The 18,419-nt window shown below is 42.4% G+C and overlaps 1 protein-coding gene across 17 annotated transcripts in view; it reads right to left on the reverse strand.

Annotated features, from left to right (window-relative positions):
- Positions 1-18,419, reverse strand: part of kiaa1217 (KIAA1217 ortholog) — a 583,797-nt gene that overhangs the window by 9,948 nt on the left and 555,430 nt on the right. For 16 of the 17 annotated variants that reach the window (XM_078234173.1, XM_078234247.1, XM_078234166.1 and 13 more), the window contains 6 exons: positions 18,046-18,193; positions 13,522-14,044; positions 13,192-13,372; positions 12,114-12,271; positions 9,551-9,694; positions 1,422-1,541 (listed from right to left, as the gene is read on the reverse strand). In XM_078234173.1, coding sequence (XP_078090299.1) covers positions 1,422-1,541; positions 9,551-9,694; positions 12,114-12,271; positions 13,192-13,372; positions 13,522-14,044; positions 18,046-18,193 — 1,274 coding nt within the window. The remainder of the gene's footprint in view (positions 1-1,421; positions 1,542-9,550; positions 9,695-12,113; positions 12,272-13,191; positions 13,373-13,521; positions 14,045-18,045; positions 18,194-18,419) is intronic. The other variant, XM_078234212.1, reaches the window with a different exon arrangement.

Genomic DNA, 18,419 nt, shown 5'->3' on the forward strand with positions numbered 1-18,419 from the left:
ATTTAATGGGATTGTAGCAGAGAGCTGGAAAGACTGTGAAAAAATTATCAGAGATATCTTTCAAGCAAATAAAACGGCATTCTATCTGCTGGCAACAGAGCCTCCATAGAATCATAGAATCCCTACAGTACAGAAGGAGGCCGTTCGGCCCATCGAGACTATACTGACCACCATCCCACCCAGGCCCTATTCCTGCAACCCTCATTTACCCCCTGACACTAAGGGGGAAATTTATCATGGCCAATCAACCTAACCCGCACATCTTTGGACTGTGGGAGGAAACCGGAGCACCCGGAGGAAACCCACGCAGACACAGGGAGAACGTGCAAACTCCACAAGACTGGAATTGAACCGGGCCCCTGGCGCAGTGAGGCAGCAGCGCAAACCCCCACTGTGCCACCGTGCCGTTTAAAAAGAGTCAATCCCCAGTAAATCAAATAATCAGAACACTTTGGGTAAATCAGAACTATTATATTGATCATAATGCCATAATTTTTTTTATATAACTTTTCCTTGCCAAAGAAGGGCTCATTTTGAAATAAGATCTCTGCAGTTTGACTTCATCATTTCACTTCCAATGGAGCTTTTGTTTCTAAATGTTTCCTAATTACCAGACTACAAAGGCAACATTCTTGCTGATGAGCTACACATGATTTACAACAAAACTATCCACATGTAAAACATTCGTTCCTAGATTACAGTCATATGCACAGAACCGAAAAGTAAAGCTCTTCTTACTTTTCAGAATGGATGGGTTTATGAAGGAACTAAATGCAGGAATGTGATCAGGAATACTAAACAGTCTAGTAGTACAACACATTTATAAAACTGGAAAATCTTGCCAGTTCCATTTTACAATCACCCCACAATGAGTTGCCCTTTCGTTAAGAAAAATGGAAGTTTGAGATCAATGAAAGTGGGATGACAGTTGTCTTGCCGACATGTAACAACGACGGGCAAGTATTACTTGTTATACATGTTTGACAATATTTAAAAACCAAAATAGAACTGATTGAAGGGAGGAGAGAGAGGGGGGAGAATTACAGTGCTATCAGGAAAGAAAAGGTATGAGGAGATTAATTCCATAGCTTTTTCTAAAGAGCTGGCACAGATGGGCCAAATGGCTGCCATCTTGACAGGATTATTCTGAACCACTATTTAAAAAATATCTCACAAGCCAGCTTTTAGTGTAAAAGAAAAAGTAACTAAGATCATTTTAGTTTAATCTGCAATCCAATTTTATGAACAGAATTTTCGGTAACACTGACAATAAGGAATTATTTAAGACACTTCTGCTGGAAAGCATTCAGGGTTCAAAGAGCTATAGAAATTAGACTACAGCGTAGTAGTTTTTGGTTAGTATTGAAGCAGAAAAGATTGGAATACACAGCAAGCTCAAATTCTGATACCATAGATGTTACCTTCTTTTCTTTGGCTGATAATAAGGCTGTGGACCTTACATCTCTGGCTTGCATTTCAACTTTCGGCTGTTCAACAACTGTTTTTGAACTTACATCCATAACTGAACATTTCTGGAAAGCCTGAGAGATTAAAGTACAGGATGTTAGCCAAAAAAAAATCAACCACATAGCAGCTTACTGCAGAGCCCAGAAATGTCATTAATGGAGCGAAGACACAAATCAGAGTGTATAGGGCATAAAAAATACAATTTTTAAAAAACGCACTGTCAAATTCCTCGCTGTTTCTGAGATTTAAAAAAATATAAGTTGCCCTCAACAGTTAATCAATGAATTGGCACTGGGAAGTTTATTGCTAGTTCAACAATTTAGCTCAATTTCATCATTAACAAATTCTCCAAAGAATTTAAACACAAAAAAAACAGTTTTGAGTTTACTGGATGCTGGCAAATTCTGCAAGTTGTTGAGAATTCTGTTTAGTTGTCCAAGTAAGCGTCAGTTTCTTGCACTCTCACCTCTGACACAGAAGGTTGCGGGTTCAAATCCCACTCCAAAGGCTTGAGCACAAGGTCTTGGCTGACACTCGAGTGCAGTATTGACGGAGTGCTGCACTGTCGGAGGTGCCGTTCTTCAGAGGAGACATAAAACTGAGCCCCGGGGTGTCCCTTTCAGACAGATGTAAAAAACCCCACAAAGAGAAGAGGGGAGTTATTCTCTAAGGTCCTCCTGACCAATATTTATCACAACCAGCATCTCTTAAAAGGACTCTCTGGTTATTACTGCTTGTGGATGTTAACTGTTCACAATTTGGTTGTTGTGATTTTTTTTATTCGTTCATGAGATGTGGGCATCACTGACTAGGCCAAAATTTATTGCCCATTACTAATTGCCCTCGAGAAGGTGGTGGTGGCTCACCTTCTAGAACTACTTCAGTTCATGTGATGTAGGTACACCCAAAGTGCTGTTAGGGAGCGAGTCCCAAGATTTTGACCAAGCGACAGTGAAGGAATGGTGATATATTTCCAAGTCAGGATGGTGTGCGACTTGAAGCAGAACTTGCAGATGATGGTGTTCCCATGCATCTGGTGCCCTTGTTCAACCGACATCAACTTAAGCACCGTAAACGACAACGGCACAACAAGCCTCGTCAACCCTGCAACATCCTCCGTACTAACATCTGGGAGCTTGTGCTAAAATTGGGAGAGCTGTCTCACAGACTAGTCAAGCCACAGCCTGACATCGTCACACTCGGAATCATACCTTACAGCCAATGCATAGATATCACCATCACCATTTCTGAGGTGGTGGCTCAGTGGTGTACACACAGGAGGGAGATGCCCTGAGAGTTCTAAACATCAACTCTGGACCTCACCAAGTCTCATGGCATCAGGTCAAACATGGACAAGGAAACCCCTGATGGTTACCATCTACCGTCGCCAATGCATGGGTTTCCTTCAAGTGCTCCGGTTTCCTCCCACACTCCAAAGATGTGCGGGTTAGATTGATTGGCCATGGTAAATTATCCCTCGAGTGTCAGGGGACTTGTAGGGTAAATATATGGGGTTACGGGGATAGGGCTTAGGTGGGATTGTGGTCGGTGCAGGCTCAAGGGCCGAATGGCCTCCTTCTGCACTGTAGGGATTCTATGATTCTAAAAAGACACTTGGTATCAACACCGAATAACTGTCTTTAATATGAGGCGTTTCATTTTGGGAGTCATTCGAAATCATTCCACAACTGAACCAGACTCGTTTGATTCATAGCAAATTAATAGCCTTTTTAATGTAGTCCACACTTCTTGTGGACTACATTAAATCACCCTTACATCCCACAACACTATCACCGAGGCCATTTGTGGATAAACATCCCTATTGTAAAACAGCTTGCCCCAATGATTCTCTATGAGCGGCGACAAGGGAGAGTTCTTTATAACATCTCTCCTGCCCCAGGCCCACTCCCTTTTGGCCTGGAGGTGATGGCTCTTTGAATTCAGTGTTTTATCAAGGTAATGATTAGCTTTGCTGGCGATACTGTACATCATCTTACAGATCAATTTAGCTTGCTCACACAATCAGACCCTTGGAATTGAACAACATTTCCAAAGCCTGCATTGTTAACACTGAGAACACAGCTGGACAGGATGTTAGAGACCCCCCTCCCTCCCTCCCTCCACCACCCCTTACTTCACCCATTTTGCCCGAAGGCTTGAAATTCCTTATGCACATATACTTTCTTCAATGCAGGATCTGTGCAGACTCCCCAAGTTTAATAAAAAGAATGAAACAGATTTTTCATAAAGACTTTAGAATTAATGGAAGGAAGCGGTGGGGGGAAGCTACAGTTTTTTTTACAAAAATAAAGTAGAAATATACAGCCATAGATTAATGGGATAAACTATGCCACTAAAAACATATCAACTTCCTCTGTACTCTAGCTGTTCTGACACAGCGAAAAATGTCAACTATGTGGATTGTTTCCAATGATAGGCTTGTGAAATTAGACCCTTCCAAAAACTATGTGGTTTCAAACAGATTGGGTACATTTAACTGCAATGCATTGTTCTTTGTCTAAATTCTCTGGGTAAAGGACTGCAACTTCCAAAAGCTCAAATATGAAGCATACTGTCCCACTTTGTGAGTTGGAAGATTGTTCTGTAAAGGACTCGAGGCAAAAAAAAATTATATTTACGAACATAGCTTCTACATTCATGGAAAAATAATTAAATCTTACCTTAAAATAAATGAAAATACCAATATTATTTTACGTACTGCTGCAGAGAAAGTGCAAACAGTGCAGGTCTGACACACAGTTGAGTCAGGAAAGCTGAACAATCAGAAGGTTAGATTACAATGATAGTTGCAGAGCACTTAGCAGGGTTTCTTGAGAGATGTGGTCTAGGATTACAGCATTCTAGTTAATGGTTACACTGCTCACTGTAACTGGCTTTCTACAAACATTTGCTCAGCTGTCTCAAAGCATTTTAAATCAGTGTTGACAACACATTTTCATCCAAAATGATACCATTTGAAAGGAAGGATTTTACTTTTAAGAGGAAGAAGATGAATACAGATTCGCCATCGTCCCTGTTCACCCACCAAACTGTTAAAATCAGAGCCAACCTGGTTTCCAGTCGGTAATGTTTTTGTCCTGGTACTTTATTTCCATTTCTGCCAACATCTTTTCTCTCATCTTCACACTTTGATCAGTTCTAATATTTTTGAAGTTATTAAGCTGACCTCTACTCCACTTTCCCTTCAGTTTGATACTGTTATACTCAGCTGTCAGTTCCCAAGAGCCACCGGGCAGCTGAGTAAACCTGTACCTCGGTATCATCCAAAACTGCGCCAGGATCATTGCTCAGAATCAACGGCCGACTTAGCTCCCTGTAGGCCAAAAGGTTGTTATCTACACAACGTCATCAACAAACCTAGCTTCCTGAAAGAAACCCGATTCTGCTTATATGCTGGCACTCCATTCCCTAGAGTACCCGTGCTTTGAGTGGTGCTTCCTGTGATTTGCAAATCGCCAGTTATTTGGCCATTTTTGACAGCAACAAATGTCAGAGATTTACAGCACAGAAAGAGGCCATCCAGCCCATCGTGTCTGTGCCGACCATCAAACACCTACCCCATTTTCCAGCACTTGGTCCATAGCCTTGTATGTTTTGCGTTTCAAGTGTTCATCGAACTATGTCAACTATCTGGATTGTTTTCAATTATTTTTTCCAAATCTTTGCCCCAACAGTCTACAAATCCAACTTTTATCCGTAAGAATTTAGGTTTTGTGGTAGCAAGACATGGACTCTCATGTCACCAATGGCCAAGTTATGCAGCAACGCACACTTCCTCACTAATCAGCAATTTCATTCTTCAAGGCTCCCTTGTGCCATTAAGTCCCATAATCTGCATTTTGAGGTTTATTAAAAAATAAATCTTTTGAACATATAGGGTGGTGGTTAAGTAATTGCTTAACTGCTGAATTGGAGCAGAGTAGAAAATCCTCCTCAATGACTTATTTTAAAACATTTCAGACAAGGAATTTCTCAGAGGGTGAACTTAGTTTCCTCAATCAAAGTGTTGACATGAACGTTGAACATCGTTTTTTTAAATATAAAAACGTTCCCACACAGCCTCTGTAGTCTCAGCTTCTCAGTCTTACAAGAAACTTTTATCTGGTCATTAGATGCATTTCTGCACACATTCCAAACATAAATCCCAGTGCTCCCAATCACTCCAAAAGTCATATTAGAACTGTGCGCCCCATTATCATTTGATATCTGTGTCATATATAGAAAGGAGCAGCACAATGCTAATGAAACGTTACTGAGTCATTTTATTAGATTAACTCAACCATAAGCACTCAATGCAGCATCTCCATATACATTGCTAAACAGCCAGTTGAGACTATTCAAACTACAATTTGGCTTTCTTCATGAAAGTATTATGCACCTAGTACACTCAGATCCAAAAAACACATCAGTGAGACAAGCATAACAATTTCGCCATCCAAGTAAAGAAAGGGACACAACACAACAGGTGCTGCAAACTTCTTATTCACATTAACCAATTCACCAAAAGCCCACTGCAGGTAAATCGGGCTGACAGGCATTTCACAATACTGCATTCAAATGGCGGCCCCAGCTTTTCTTGTCATGTTAAGCAGCAAACGGCACTTGTCAAACTAGTCGCAGCACATGTGCCAGGAAGAATAACAAAGTGCAAAAAAGGAGAGTTTGCTGAAACGGCCATGAATAATTCATGACAACGTTGCATTAAGTGTAATCAAGTAACCAGCTGACAAACATGTTGCGATGTGGACATCCTTTCAAAAGCTAGGATGCTAATACAATTGCCCCACTCCAAATTTAGACTGCACCAAAGCCAAACACTCAAACCCACTGACATTTCTGGGAGGCACAGTTAAACAGCACCGTTCATTGTTCACTGGCTGGTTGGTTTTCTCAATTTATCACTTCAGAGTCTGGTTAAGTAAAGGCATACATATCAACAATTTGTTGATTCACAAAAACAGATTCAGCCAGAAATTTCTTCCCCCCCACCCCCCTACTTTTTCATTACTAATAGTTTACTATTTTCCATTTTCATTATTGTACTGTCTATATTAGAAGGTGGCTCTATATGGATATCCAGAACCCTGAGCTTTACAGGGGCTCGGAGGAGAAAAGCGAGGAAGTGATGAAGAACCTTATAAAAACACTAGTTTGGCCTTTAGAGGATTGTGACCACTTCTGGGCTTCACAATATAAGCAGGATGTAAATAAAGGCTGTAGAACATGTGCAGAGAATGGCTTCAGGGATGAGAGACTTCAGTTATGTGGCCAGATTGGAGAAGCTGAGGCTGTTCTTTTTACAGGAGAGAAGGTGGAGAAGAGATTTGATCAATATGTTCAAAATCATGAAGTCTCGAGAAGAATAGAGAGAGAGGAACTGTTGACTGGCAAAAGGGTCAAAAATGAGAATGCGCTGATTTAAAGTGATTGGCAAAAGGACCAATTGTGCCAAAAGAAAATATTTTTCGTGAACGGTTAAGATCTAGAATGCATTGGCAGGAAAGTGTGGTGGAGGCAGATTCAATCCTGGTTTTCAAAAGGGAAGAGAAAAGAAATGCAGAGTTATGGAGAAAGGGCAGAGAAGTCGGATTAGTTGAGTTGCTCGTGTCCAGAGCTATCATGGGCACAAGGGGCCAATCAAACTCCTTCTGTGCTGCATCCGTTCTATTATTCAGTGCAAATCTGTTATGTTGCTGAATTCTGTGGCTTGTACCATAGAGCAAATTTAGCAACTGTGGATTAATTGTGCCTGAATGTTACATATCAATCATACCAGCAAAGTTAGATCTTATCAACATGATCAGAGCCACTTTCCCCATATCAGTGAAAGACTGTTAAGAGTCTGGTCCACTATAGCCTAACAGACCACAGCTAAGTGGCACTGGTGGCAACTGTTGATAATGGCTATGGCCAGCTAACGGTCAAAGGTATCCCAGAAAGCTACCCACCAAGGGATGTTCTGGTGCCTTTAAGAGATCTCTTATTGGTTTATTTACATTGAAGGCTTGCCTCTGGAACCACTATTGCCATTCATAAAGTGGCTTGGGTATTAGTCTGCTTGGCATACTTCTGTTTGTTATTCTGGCTGGTTCTGATCCTGCAGACTTTGTATTGCAATGAGTGCAGGAGAGGTTGACAAGAATATTTCCAGGAATCAGAAACTTAGTTATGAGGATAGATTGGAGAGGTTGGGACTGTTCTCCTTGGAGAGATAAAGCTAAGAGGAGATTTGATAGAGACGTTCAAAATCAGGAGAGGGCTGGATATAGTAGATGGGGAGAAACTGTTCCCACTCGTAAAAGGATCAAGAGTGAAACAGCATAGATTTAAAGTGATTTGCAAAAGAAGCAAATGTGCTGCGAGAGAAAACTTTACACAGCGAGTGGCTTGGTTCTGGAATGCACTGCCTGGAAGTCCAGTGAGACAGGTTCAATCGAGGCATTCAAGAGGGCATTAGAAGATTATTTGAATGGAAACAATGTGTAGGGGTATGGGGAAAAGCACTAAGTTATGATGCTCGTTTAGAGAGCCAGTACAGACATGATGGCTCTTCAGACATGATCGCGGCCTCCTTCTGCACCATAAAAATTCTGTGATTCTGTATGGTCTTTAAAATTCAACAATCGTACAGGAAACTAAAACAACTGACATAGGAGAGTGATGCATTAGCAGTAATGTACATCATTCCACAGGGCAAAATTCTAAGGTGTTCAAAATAATGCATATTAACACTGATTCACTACAGTAGCTCCAACTGCCACGGCAATATAATTAGATAAGTGAGTTGGCGATACTAATCCAAGAAGGTTCAGGGTATAGGTCGAGGTATAGCTTCCCCAAAGTGATAAGAATGTGGTCATCAAATGCAGCCATGTTTGCTGGTTGACAGTGGGGTTCACAGTTCGACTTGCCTGCACAGCCCATCAATTTTACACCTAGTAACCACTTTTGTCAGCCCAAAGGCAAGTTACAAAGTCCAATTTTAAGATAAATGCACATGTGGAAGCTCGTGCGTGGGAAGTTACCTTGTGGGACCTCTGTTGCTATGGATTCTGTTGTGCAATATAGAACAGAACTTTCTCCACCACACTAGGACTTGAAGCAGGATTGTCAAAAGAAAAGCATTATGGGCTGCTGAAGTAGCAATGTTACTTTTAATCTTCTAAAGAGCCCGCACACATCTCTACACTATAATGAAACGCTGTGTATTTGACTTTAGTCACAGATGTAATGATGAAATGTTTCTGGTTTTGTTATTTTCAGGATATGTTCCCTTTTATATTTCCCCATTGATCTCCTCAAGCCATGGACTAATTGAGACCTGAGATGGATCACCTCGCGGTCCTCTGTCAATGGGATTTCTAAACTATCAGAACCATAGATTCATAGAATCCTTACAGTGCAGAAGGAGAAGATTGAGCCCATCAAGAGTCTGCACCGCCTCTCTGACAGAGTATCTTACTCAGGCCCACCACCCACCCTATCCCATGGCTAATCCCGTTAACTTACACCCCTTTGGGTATTAAGGGGCAATTTGTTATGGCCAATCCACCAACTCACACATCTTTGGCTTGTGGGAGGAAACACAGGCAGACACGGGGAGAACGTGCAAACTCCACGTAGACAGTTACCCAAGGCCAGAATAAAAACCCAGGTCCCTGGTGCTGTAAGGCAGCAGCGTTAACCACTGTGCCACCGTGCCATCCCAGGAAATTTTCCCTGATTTCGTTCCGTGTCCTTCATTCCCGTGCCTCGCCTGCCAGGTGCAGCCTACAAAGCCAGAGCAGACGCTGGGAATTTGGAAACACCAAGCTTGCATCCTGCGGCACACTACCGATAGATTTAGATTAAATAGCATCAGAATGTATGATAGCTCTAGTTATTAAAGTTTAAAATACCTATAACCTCAGAATCATCATTCACATCTGAATTAGAAGAAATAAATTGCAGAGTGTTCCATTAAATGACCTTTGGAAATTTGACAACTTTTTCACTTTTCCTTTGAAGGCTAAAATTTGTCTCTTTGCAATTCGTTTCATGACAATTGATGGTCAATATTTACCTGCAGTTCTGCCATTATCCGGTCACCCTCATCTTCATCTTCCTTGACGGAAGAAGCTGCTACTGGTCCAGGTATTGATGCTATTTCCTTCACTTCCACGGGACTTCTCGGTGACTTCAGGAGGGCTGGGCTATTCTCTTCAGACTATCAAAACACAACAATGACAACATTCGGTTGGGATTGGTGTATAACAAAACACTGTTTCTGATTTTGTAATCTCACTCCAAGACACTAAGAGTGGTTGGTGTGGGAAACGGAAAGTATCACACTGGTGTGCTGCTCTTCTGAGGTTAGACCTCAGGCACACATTACCACAGCAAGGTGCCAGAGTTTTGCTCTTAATCTAACTGCTCTATTGCATCCGGCAATATCTGATACCAACACTGGATTCCTTGCTGCTTGCTTCTGGTTCATGGCACTGATGTTTCCTTCTCTTAAATAGCGCACGATACAGAAAACAAAACACATTTCTCAAATGAAAATTCCAGTGAATGTTTTTACGCAGTGCCTTGGAACTGTTGTAGATATTACACCTTCCAAAAATCCAAACAAATCTACACCCAGAGCAAAATACTGTGGATGCTAGAAACCTGACACAAACAGAAAGAAGCGGCAGCATCTGTGGAGAGAGAAAAAGAGTGAACATTTGAGCCAAGTGACCTTATGCCAGAAGGGTTCAAGCCATAGGGTCATCTACCTCAAATGCTAACTTTGTCTCTTTCTCTTTAGATGCTGACAATTGGATATCAATGCTGATAACAGTGCTTCATGTGAACAGATATTCTAGGCTATATTCTAATTGGAATGCTGTCCCTCGAATGGACTGAGAGAGTTACCCACCACCTACTGGTCCCTGGAGCAGGGCCCTGCACCATGAAAAGCTTCCGGATTCTCCCTTAGAGTCAACAAGAGTTTATTTTTTGAGAAATCTATACTCACTCAAACTGCTGAAAGCATCTTGTTTGGCCATCAAATATTTAAATCCCTGATTAGGTTGGATAAGTGAATGGACTTCGAAACTTTCAATAAAAATACCACAACTTATTTCAGTTTGGAAACTAAACGTTTAGGGACAGAGCATTGAAGCAGTGGAAAATATTAACAATTTTCATTTTCTCCAGGAAGTTTTAAGGTCATTGTCAAGTGCAATACTTACAATGAAAACTAACTTTGGACAACAACCTTTCTGTAAAAGCTGGTCCATAGAATGAAACCCAGTCTCAATTTCCTGAAATTGTGATGCGGTTTGAAAGATTTTCTTTGTTGCTATTGGTCTTGATATGTTAGATTGTTAGGAAATTCAGTATAGGAGGATCTACATTTAAGCACCTTTAAGCAATCAAGACTGTACCCTTGAAGAGATGCAGACAATGTGTCGAGAAAGCAAATAAACTATGCAATGGCATTTTAGAAACTGTATAAAGACCATTCATACATGTCATGACCCGAACATAAATTCCAATCATTGTCTCCTCATGGTAAAATTAATTAAAAATTGAAAATACCAAAAAGAAAAAGACGTGTGACCATACAGACAGTGACATGTTGAAGGATGAGAACATCAAAGAGGCATTCACTCTTAAAAATAAAAACCGTATGAACGTCTCCAGATTCAGGAATCAGAAGAAACGGGTCTGAGAATCAGAAATAGAAAGCAAACGGGAAAATCTGAAAGAGCAGATACAACACGCTGCAAAGGAAATATTACCAAATCTGAAAAGAAAAAGAGAGACGACAGGGGGAATTTTCCCATCCCGCCCGCCCGCCCACCACGGGAATCGCAGCCGGCGGGGCGGGGGGGGGGGGGGGGGGGGGGGTGTGCATGTAAAGGTCCGTCTAACTTGGCCGAGATTTTCCGGTTTTGGCTAACAGATGACATGTTGGAAAGAAAAGTAATTCATTACAGTATGAGGAGGTGGTGGTGAGCCGCCTTCTTGAACATCTGCAGTGCATGTGGTGTAGATACACCCTTAGGGAGGGAGCTCTAGGATTTTGACCACATGCAGGTGATGGCATTCCCAGGCACCTATTTGTCCTTGTCCTTCTAGATGGTAGTAGTCATGGGTGTGGAAGATGCAAAGCAGAGCTAAAAACAGGATTTTAAAAAATATTCTTTAATAGGACATGGATGTTGCTGGCAAGGCTATCATTTATTGCCCATTCCTAACGACTGTCGGTCTGGAGTCGTATTTAAGGATGGCAGCTTTCTTTCCCAAAAGGACATTAGTGAACAAGATGGGTTTTTATGACAATTGACAACGGTTTCATGGTCATCATTGGACTTTTAATTTCAGATTTTTATTGAATTCGAACTCTACCATCTGCTGTGGTGGGATTCGAACTCAGGTTCCCTGGGTCTCTGGATTACTAGTTCAGTGACAATACCTAGCTGCCGGCTCCCCTTCTTTTATTACTTTTAATTTAGTGAAAGATAGAAACTTAATTGAAACATTATACCTGGATTGAGATTACGTGCATGGATCAGGAAGTTTCCCCACCTTACTCTTCGATCTTTAAGAATTCAATGACAATAACGCTCTAATGCCCAGAAGCAAATACTTACAGTGACAGGACTGCCTTCTTTTCTTGTTGTAAATATCACTTCTCCAGATCTTGTAGTTGTCAGGCCAGAGGCAGCTGGGTAAAACCGACGGGGAGGTGGGGGTGGTGGTGGGGATTTCATCGGTTTCTCTTTTCCTGCTTCCGGCAATGTTACCTCCTCTGCAAGAAACAACGGAGGAGGATGTGTCACTGCACCAACATCAAAATACTTACTCATCATTACTGACATAAAGTAGGTTAAAGTCCAAGAGCCACCATTGGGGTTTCAGACAAAAAAAAACAGATTTAAAACACTCTTTTTGCAGCTTTTCAAGCCTTTCACGAACTTACAAATAAGCAGCCTGTGTCACTTTTTAACAAATTCATTCATGGAATGAGGGCGTCGCTGGCTGAGACAGCATTTATTGCCCATCCCTGAGGAGCAATTAAGAGTCAACCACATTGCTGTGGGTCTGGAGTCACATGCAGGTCGGACCAGTAAAAATGGCAGATTCCCTTCCCTAAAGGACATTAGTGAACCAGATGGGTTTTTACAATGGTTGCAAGTCATCATTAGATGTCTAATTCCAGATTTTTATTGAATTCAAATTTCACCATCTGCCATGGTGGGATTTGAACCCAGGTCCCCAGGGCATTACCCTGGGTCTCTGGATTATTAGTCCAGCGACAATACCTCTACACCACCCCCTCCCCTTATGCTCAAGATCATTTCACATCCATGATTTATTTTAACTGGGGTAGATACCAAAGGGAAAAAAATATTAGTTTCATCCAGTGATAGGTTACGTGTCGTGCTGCTGCTCTGCTCAGGACTTCATCCTTTTATGATAGTTACTTTAAACTATCAATGAGTTGATGTCGGTTAACATAAAACACCACCACCTACGATTTCTTTGTGATTAATGGAGCTGAAGGGTCCTTTCTACACTCTATGGCCAGAATTTTTTCCATCCCACCGCGGAAATTGGAGCGGGCGAGGGGTGGACCACGGAAAGGTCCATTGACCCAAGGTGAGATTTTACAGTTTTGGGACGAGCAAGGCCATAAACTCCTGCCATATGACTCTAGAGGCTGCATACCTAGCTGTTTTACCCCCTCCGATTCCTCTGGTTTTGCAGTTGGCTTCTGCTCAGGTTCCACTTCCAAGCTAGGAATTCCTTTCATCATATTTGCCTGCGCCTCCTCCAGCAGTCGCTCAAACTCCTTCTCATCGTACTGATTCATGTTTTGTCTTTTTTCTTCCCATTCCCTCTCCGCTGCCTGTAATCAAGTTTAAAAGTAGCTTTTGAGCTTTTATGTACTCTCAGCTAGGTCGAGAATGAACAAGAACACACACCTGAAATGGAAAGAATGTTCCACAAAGTGAAGGCAAATTTTACAACAAATTCAAAAGGTAAACTCAAGAGTACCTCGATGGTCATTTTTCGGTGAATGCCCTTTTTGGTACTTGCGGCATGAATTTCATCAATGAAGAGGTTTTGACCAGGAGTAACCTGGGGAGTTGATGACGAGCTCTGAAACTGGTGACTTGGAGCACTTTGGACTTGAGGTATTCCATCTGTCAACTCCTGAGGTCGTTTCATCATAACTGGAGAAGACTGAACCTGGGATTGCTTGGGCATGACAAGAGGGCTCGGGGTAGGATGAACCAACGCTGAAGAGTGATGAGATTGGTGAATTAGGACAGGAGAACTCTGGACATGGTGGACAATCATATGTGACTCTGACTTCACCAGAGAATTCTGGACCTCGTGAAGCGTACCTGCGGCACTTTGAGGGAGAGTTGCTTGGACAATAGTAGCATGCTCCTGAACTTGCAAGGGAGAATCTTTGGACATTTCAGACTCTGCAACTGTGATCATATTGGCTGTGGTGCTTTTCTGCATTGGATGTGTAGATTCGGTTCCCCTCAAAAGGTCTTCGGTTACGAGTCTGTGAAGAAATGAAAGCAGTTTAAGGAATTAGGCATTTGGCAGAGAAAATATTTACATAACAGTATTCCTTAAAAACAGTTGTTTTGTGTCATGTCTTCCGGTTTCCATAAGTTCTTAATAATTACACCTTAGGCTCAGCTCTCCATGTGATTGGTGGAGTGTTATTTGACACTTGTGAATGGTGGTGCACAATTAAACAACTCACCGGAGGAGAAGGCTCCACAAATATCCCCATCACAATAATGGATGAGCCCAGCAGGTTAGTACAAAAAAAGTGTTTGTAACCATCTTCAGCCAAAAGTGGATGATCCATCTCAGCTTCTTCCTACGGTACCACCATCACAGCTGTCAATCTTTAGTCAATATGAGTCACAAAGTGTGATACCAAGAAATAGCTGAAGGCACTGGGTATTGCAGATGCTGTAGGTTCTGACAATATTCCAGCAGTAGTTTTGAAGACCAGTGCTCCAGAACTAGCTACGCCCTAGCCAACCTGTACCAGCGCAGCTACAACATTGGCATCTACCCAACATTGTGGAAGATTGCTGCACTACATCCTGTTCACAAAGAGCAGGAAAAAGACAACCTGGCCAATTACCACCCCATCAGTCTACTCCCGTACTTCGGCAAAGTGATAGTTGCGGTCATCAACAGTGCTATCTGGGTGGCACTTACTTGGCAATAAACTGTTCACTGACACTCAGTTTGGGTTCTGCCTGTGTCACTCATTCTGACCTTATTATAGCTTCGGTTCAAACATGGACAATAGACTCAAGCAGAGGTGAGAGTTTTGACATCAGGGTGGCATTTGATCAAATTTGGCATCAAGGAACCTTTGCAAAACTGAAGTCAATGAGAATCAGGGGGAAAACTCTCCACTGGTTGGACACATCGAGTCCAAAGGAAGATGGCTGTAGTTGTTGGAGGTTAATTGTCTCAGTTCCTGGACATCACTGCAGGAGTTCCTCAGGGTAGTAATGTGGACCCAACTATCATCAGCTGATTCATCAATGATTCTCTCTCTATCACAAGGTCTGAAATGAGAATGCTTGCTGTTGATTGCACAATATTCAGTGTTATTCACATCTAGTCAGATACTGAAGCTGTCATCGTCTATATGTTGCAGGACCTGGACAACATTCAGGTTTGGGCTGGTAAGTGGCAAGTAATATTCACACCATTCAAGTGCAAGGCAATGGCCACGGCCACCTTCACATGGAAGAGTCTAACCATCGCCTCTTGACAATGGCATTACCATTGCTGAATCCATCACTATCGACAACCTTAGCTGGATTGCCATTGACCAGAAACTGAAATGGACTAGCTATATAAACACAGTGACTACAAGAGTAGGTCAGAGGTTAGGAATTCTGTGGCGTGTAACTCAACTCCTGACTCCCCAAAGCCTATCCACCATCTACAAGGCACAAAGTTTAATAGAATACTCTCCACTTGCCTGATGAATGCAGCTCCAACAACAAGCAAGAAGTTCAACACTATCGAAGACAAAACAGCCTGCTTGACTGGCATCCCATCCAGCACCTTAACCATTCAATTCATCACCCCACATAGTGGCAGCAACGGGTACCATATACATGATGCAATGCAGCAACTTGGCAAGCCTTGTTCGACAGAACCTTTCAAACCTGGGATCTCTAGCATCTAGAAGGACTAGGGCAGCAGACACATGGGAACATCACCACACTTGCAAGGTCTCCGCCAAGCTGCCACACACCATTCTGTTTCTTCACTGTTGCTGGGTCAAAATCCTGAAGTTCCCTCTCTACCAGCACTGTGGATGCACTACACCTACACCTGGTGGACTGGAGCTGTTCGAGGCAGTGGCTCACCATTACCTTCTCTGTGAGAATAATTTAACAATGTAACAAACACATTTGGATTAATCAGCATTGTAACGTGAGCTGCAGCAAGGAGAGTTATTATACTGATCCAGTAAACAGCTCCAACAGTCCTGGCGAAACTAACCAAAAACGTACTGAACTGAGATACCTGGTCATTATTGTCGGTTCAGGTGACCCATAGCACTAGTATTGGCCATGCTAAATTTCCCTCAGTGTACTCGAACAGACGCCGCCGGAGTGTGGCGATGAGGGGATTTTCACAGTAACTTCATTGCAGTGTTAATGTAAGCCTACTTATGACAATAATAAATAAACTTTAAAGTAAGTTTCCAGCACAGCTTTGGTCTTGCATCACAACTATATTAGCACGTAACCCATTGAGACACTGAGCAACCCATTAAGTGGCTGGCAAGGGGTAGGCAAGTGAATGTTTTATCACTTAATATTCCAGGATGCCCTCTTCAATCATCTTGCCTGTCATGGAAAATGACAGAAAGTGAACCATCACCAAATGTATTGATTGTGTTTAGAAAACACTACAACTACATACAGCTTTTTTAAAAAATGTATGAATGGGTAGAAAACTAGCTGTTTACCAGGTTTCTGCCTCCACACCTATACATGGACCTGCTGCAAGTAGCTAAATTTGGGGAGGGGATGGTGAAGAGAACAGAGCACAAGGACTGGACAACATGGAGAGAACATGGTCCAGGTCTAAGGGGGTTGACAAAGGAGAACATGATCCAGGTGGGGAGATGATATCAGCGCTGTCACGTTAGCTCTGTCTGTTCTCTGAAATCAGGAGTGTTATCACAGGGTCTTGTCTGAACCCACTAGCCTGCCTGATAACAACGGGATTATATTACAAATTCCAACCATTGGGTGAAGATGATTCCCCCACATGCTGACAGTGAGAGTAGGTCTGTATTTCCAATACTGTGGTGAAAACTGATACACCCTGAAGTGAACACAGCTTGTCAAATGTCTCAAAGATTCACTTTGAAGATTCATCAAAGGAATTCCATAGCCGGGTTCAAAAGCTACATCACTCATACGAGAGCAGCAAAAGCACACTGCTGACCAGGGATAGAAAAGGACCTTTTAAGGTGAAGAATAGCAGCTTTTACAACCACAAACAGAGTAGATTTGAAGGTGCTGGATTAGTTGAGGGGCACTGGGATCAAGGGCTAAATAGATTTTTAAAAATGATTTAAAGTATTGTGTTTGGAGAAATCCTTTTTAATAGAAAACCTTCAGAATGCACATCCCCTTTTGTTAGCTAAACATTCACTCCTTCCACCACCAATGCATAGTGGCAGCAGCGTCTACAAGATGCACTGCAGCAATTCAGCAATGCTCCTTCAGCAACACCTCCCAATCGTGTGACCTCTGCCACCAGGACAAGGACAGTGGATGTAGAGGAAACCTCCAACTGTACGTTCGCCTCCAAGTCATATGGCATCCTGACTTGAAACTATATTGCCATTCCTTCATTGGCGCTGGGTCAAGATCCTGGAACTCCCTTCCTAACAGCATGTTGGATATACCTACACCATATAGGATCCCTACAATGCAGAAGGAGGCCATTTGGCCCATCAAGTCTGCACCGACAACAATCCCACCCGGGCTCTCTATCCCCGTAACCCCACATATTTACCCTGCTAATCCCCTGACATTAAGGGATAAATTACTATGGCCAATCCACCTAACCCAATCCACCTAACCATACATCTTTAGACTGTGGGAGGAAACCAGCACACCTGGAAGAAACCCACGCAGACATGGGGAGAATGTGCAAACTCCACACAGACAGTGACCCAAGACTGGAATTGAACCCGGGTCCCTGGCGCTGCGAGGCGGCAGTGCTAACCATTGTGCCACCATGCTGCCCATGGACTGCAGCGATTCAAGGCAGCAGCTCACCTCTACCTTCTCAAGGGCAATTAGGGATGGACAATAAAGGCTGGTCTAACCAGTTAGCGCCTACATCCCATGAACAAATAACAAAAAAATCTTCATGATAAACAAGACAGCCTCAGTTCAATTCATGATATTTCTCAGGCAAAATAACGTAAAACAGTGATAACAATGACAAAATGAGGACAACGGAAAGCTTTTTTTCCCTGATGGATGTTACCTTCTTAAACCGGTGAGTATCTCGGTCATACTCTTGACTCTCTTTAGGAGGCTCTCCAATTTATGAGGCTCTTCCTTCAAGAACTTCACTGCTTCCACCTCCACGCGGAGAACTGCCCGCATCTTATTCTGCAAAGTGGGGAATTCGGCTGGGATAAAGACACAAAACAACACATTTCAAATTCTGTGCACAGAAGAAACACAGGCAACTCTTCATTTTTATACTCCAGTCTGAACCAAGGATAAAGTCAAGTGAATACTTCTTTCTTGCAACAGTACTTCTGCCTTCTCAACTTTTAAGGGTTGTATCTCCTCAACTACTTTGCAAATACTTTTTGGACCGAATAGCCTGCTTCTGTGCAAGACTATATAATA

The sequence above is a fragment of the Mustelus asterias genome, chromosome 2 (assembly GCF_964213995.1).
Source record: "Mustelus asterias chromosome 2, sMusAst1.hap1.1, whole genome shotgun sequence".
Lineage (NCBI taxonomy): Eukaryota > Metazoa > Chordata > Chondrichthyes > Carcharhiniformes > Triakidae > Mustelus > Mustelus asterias.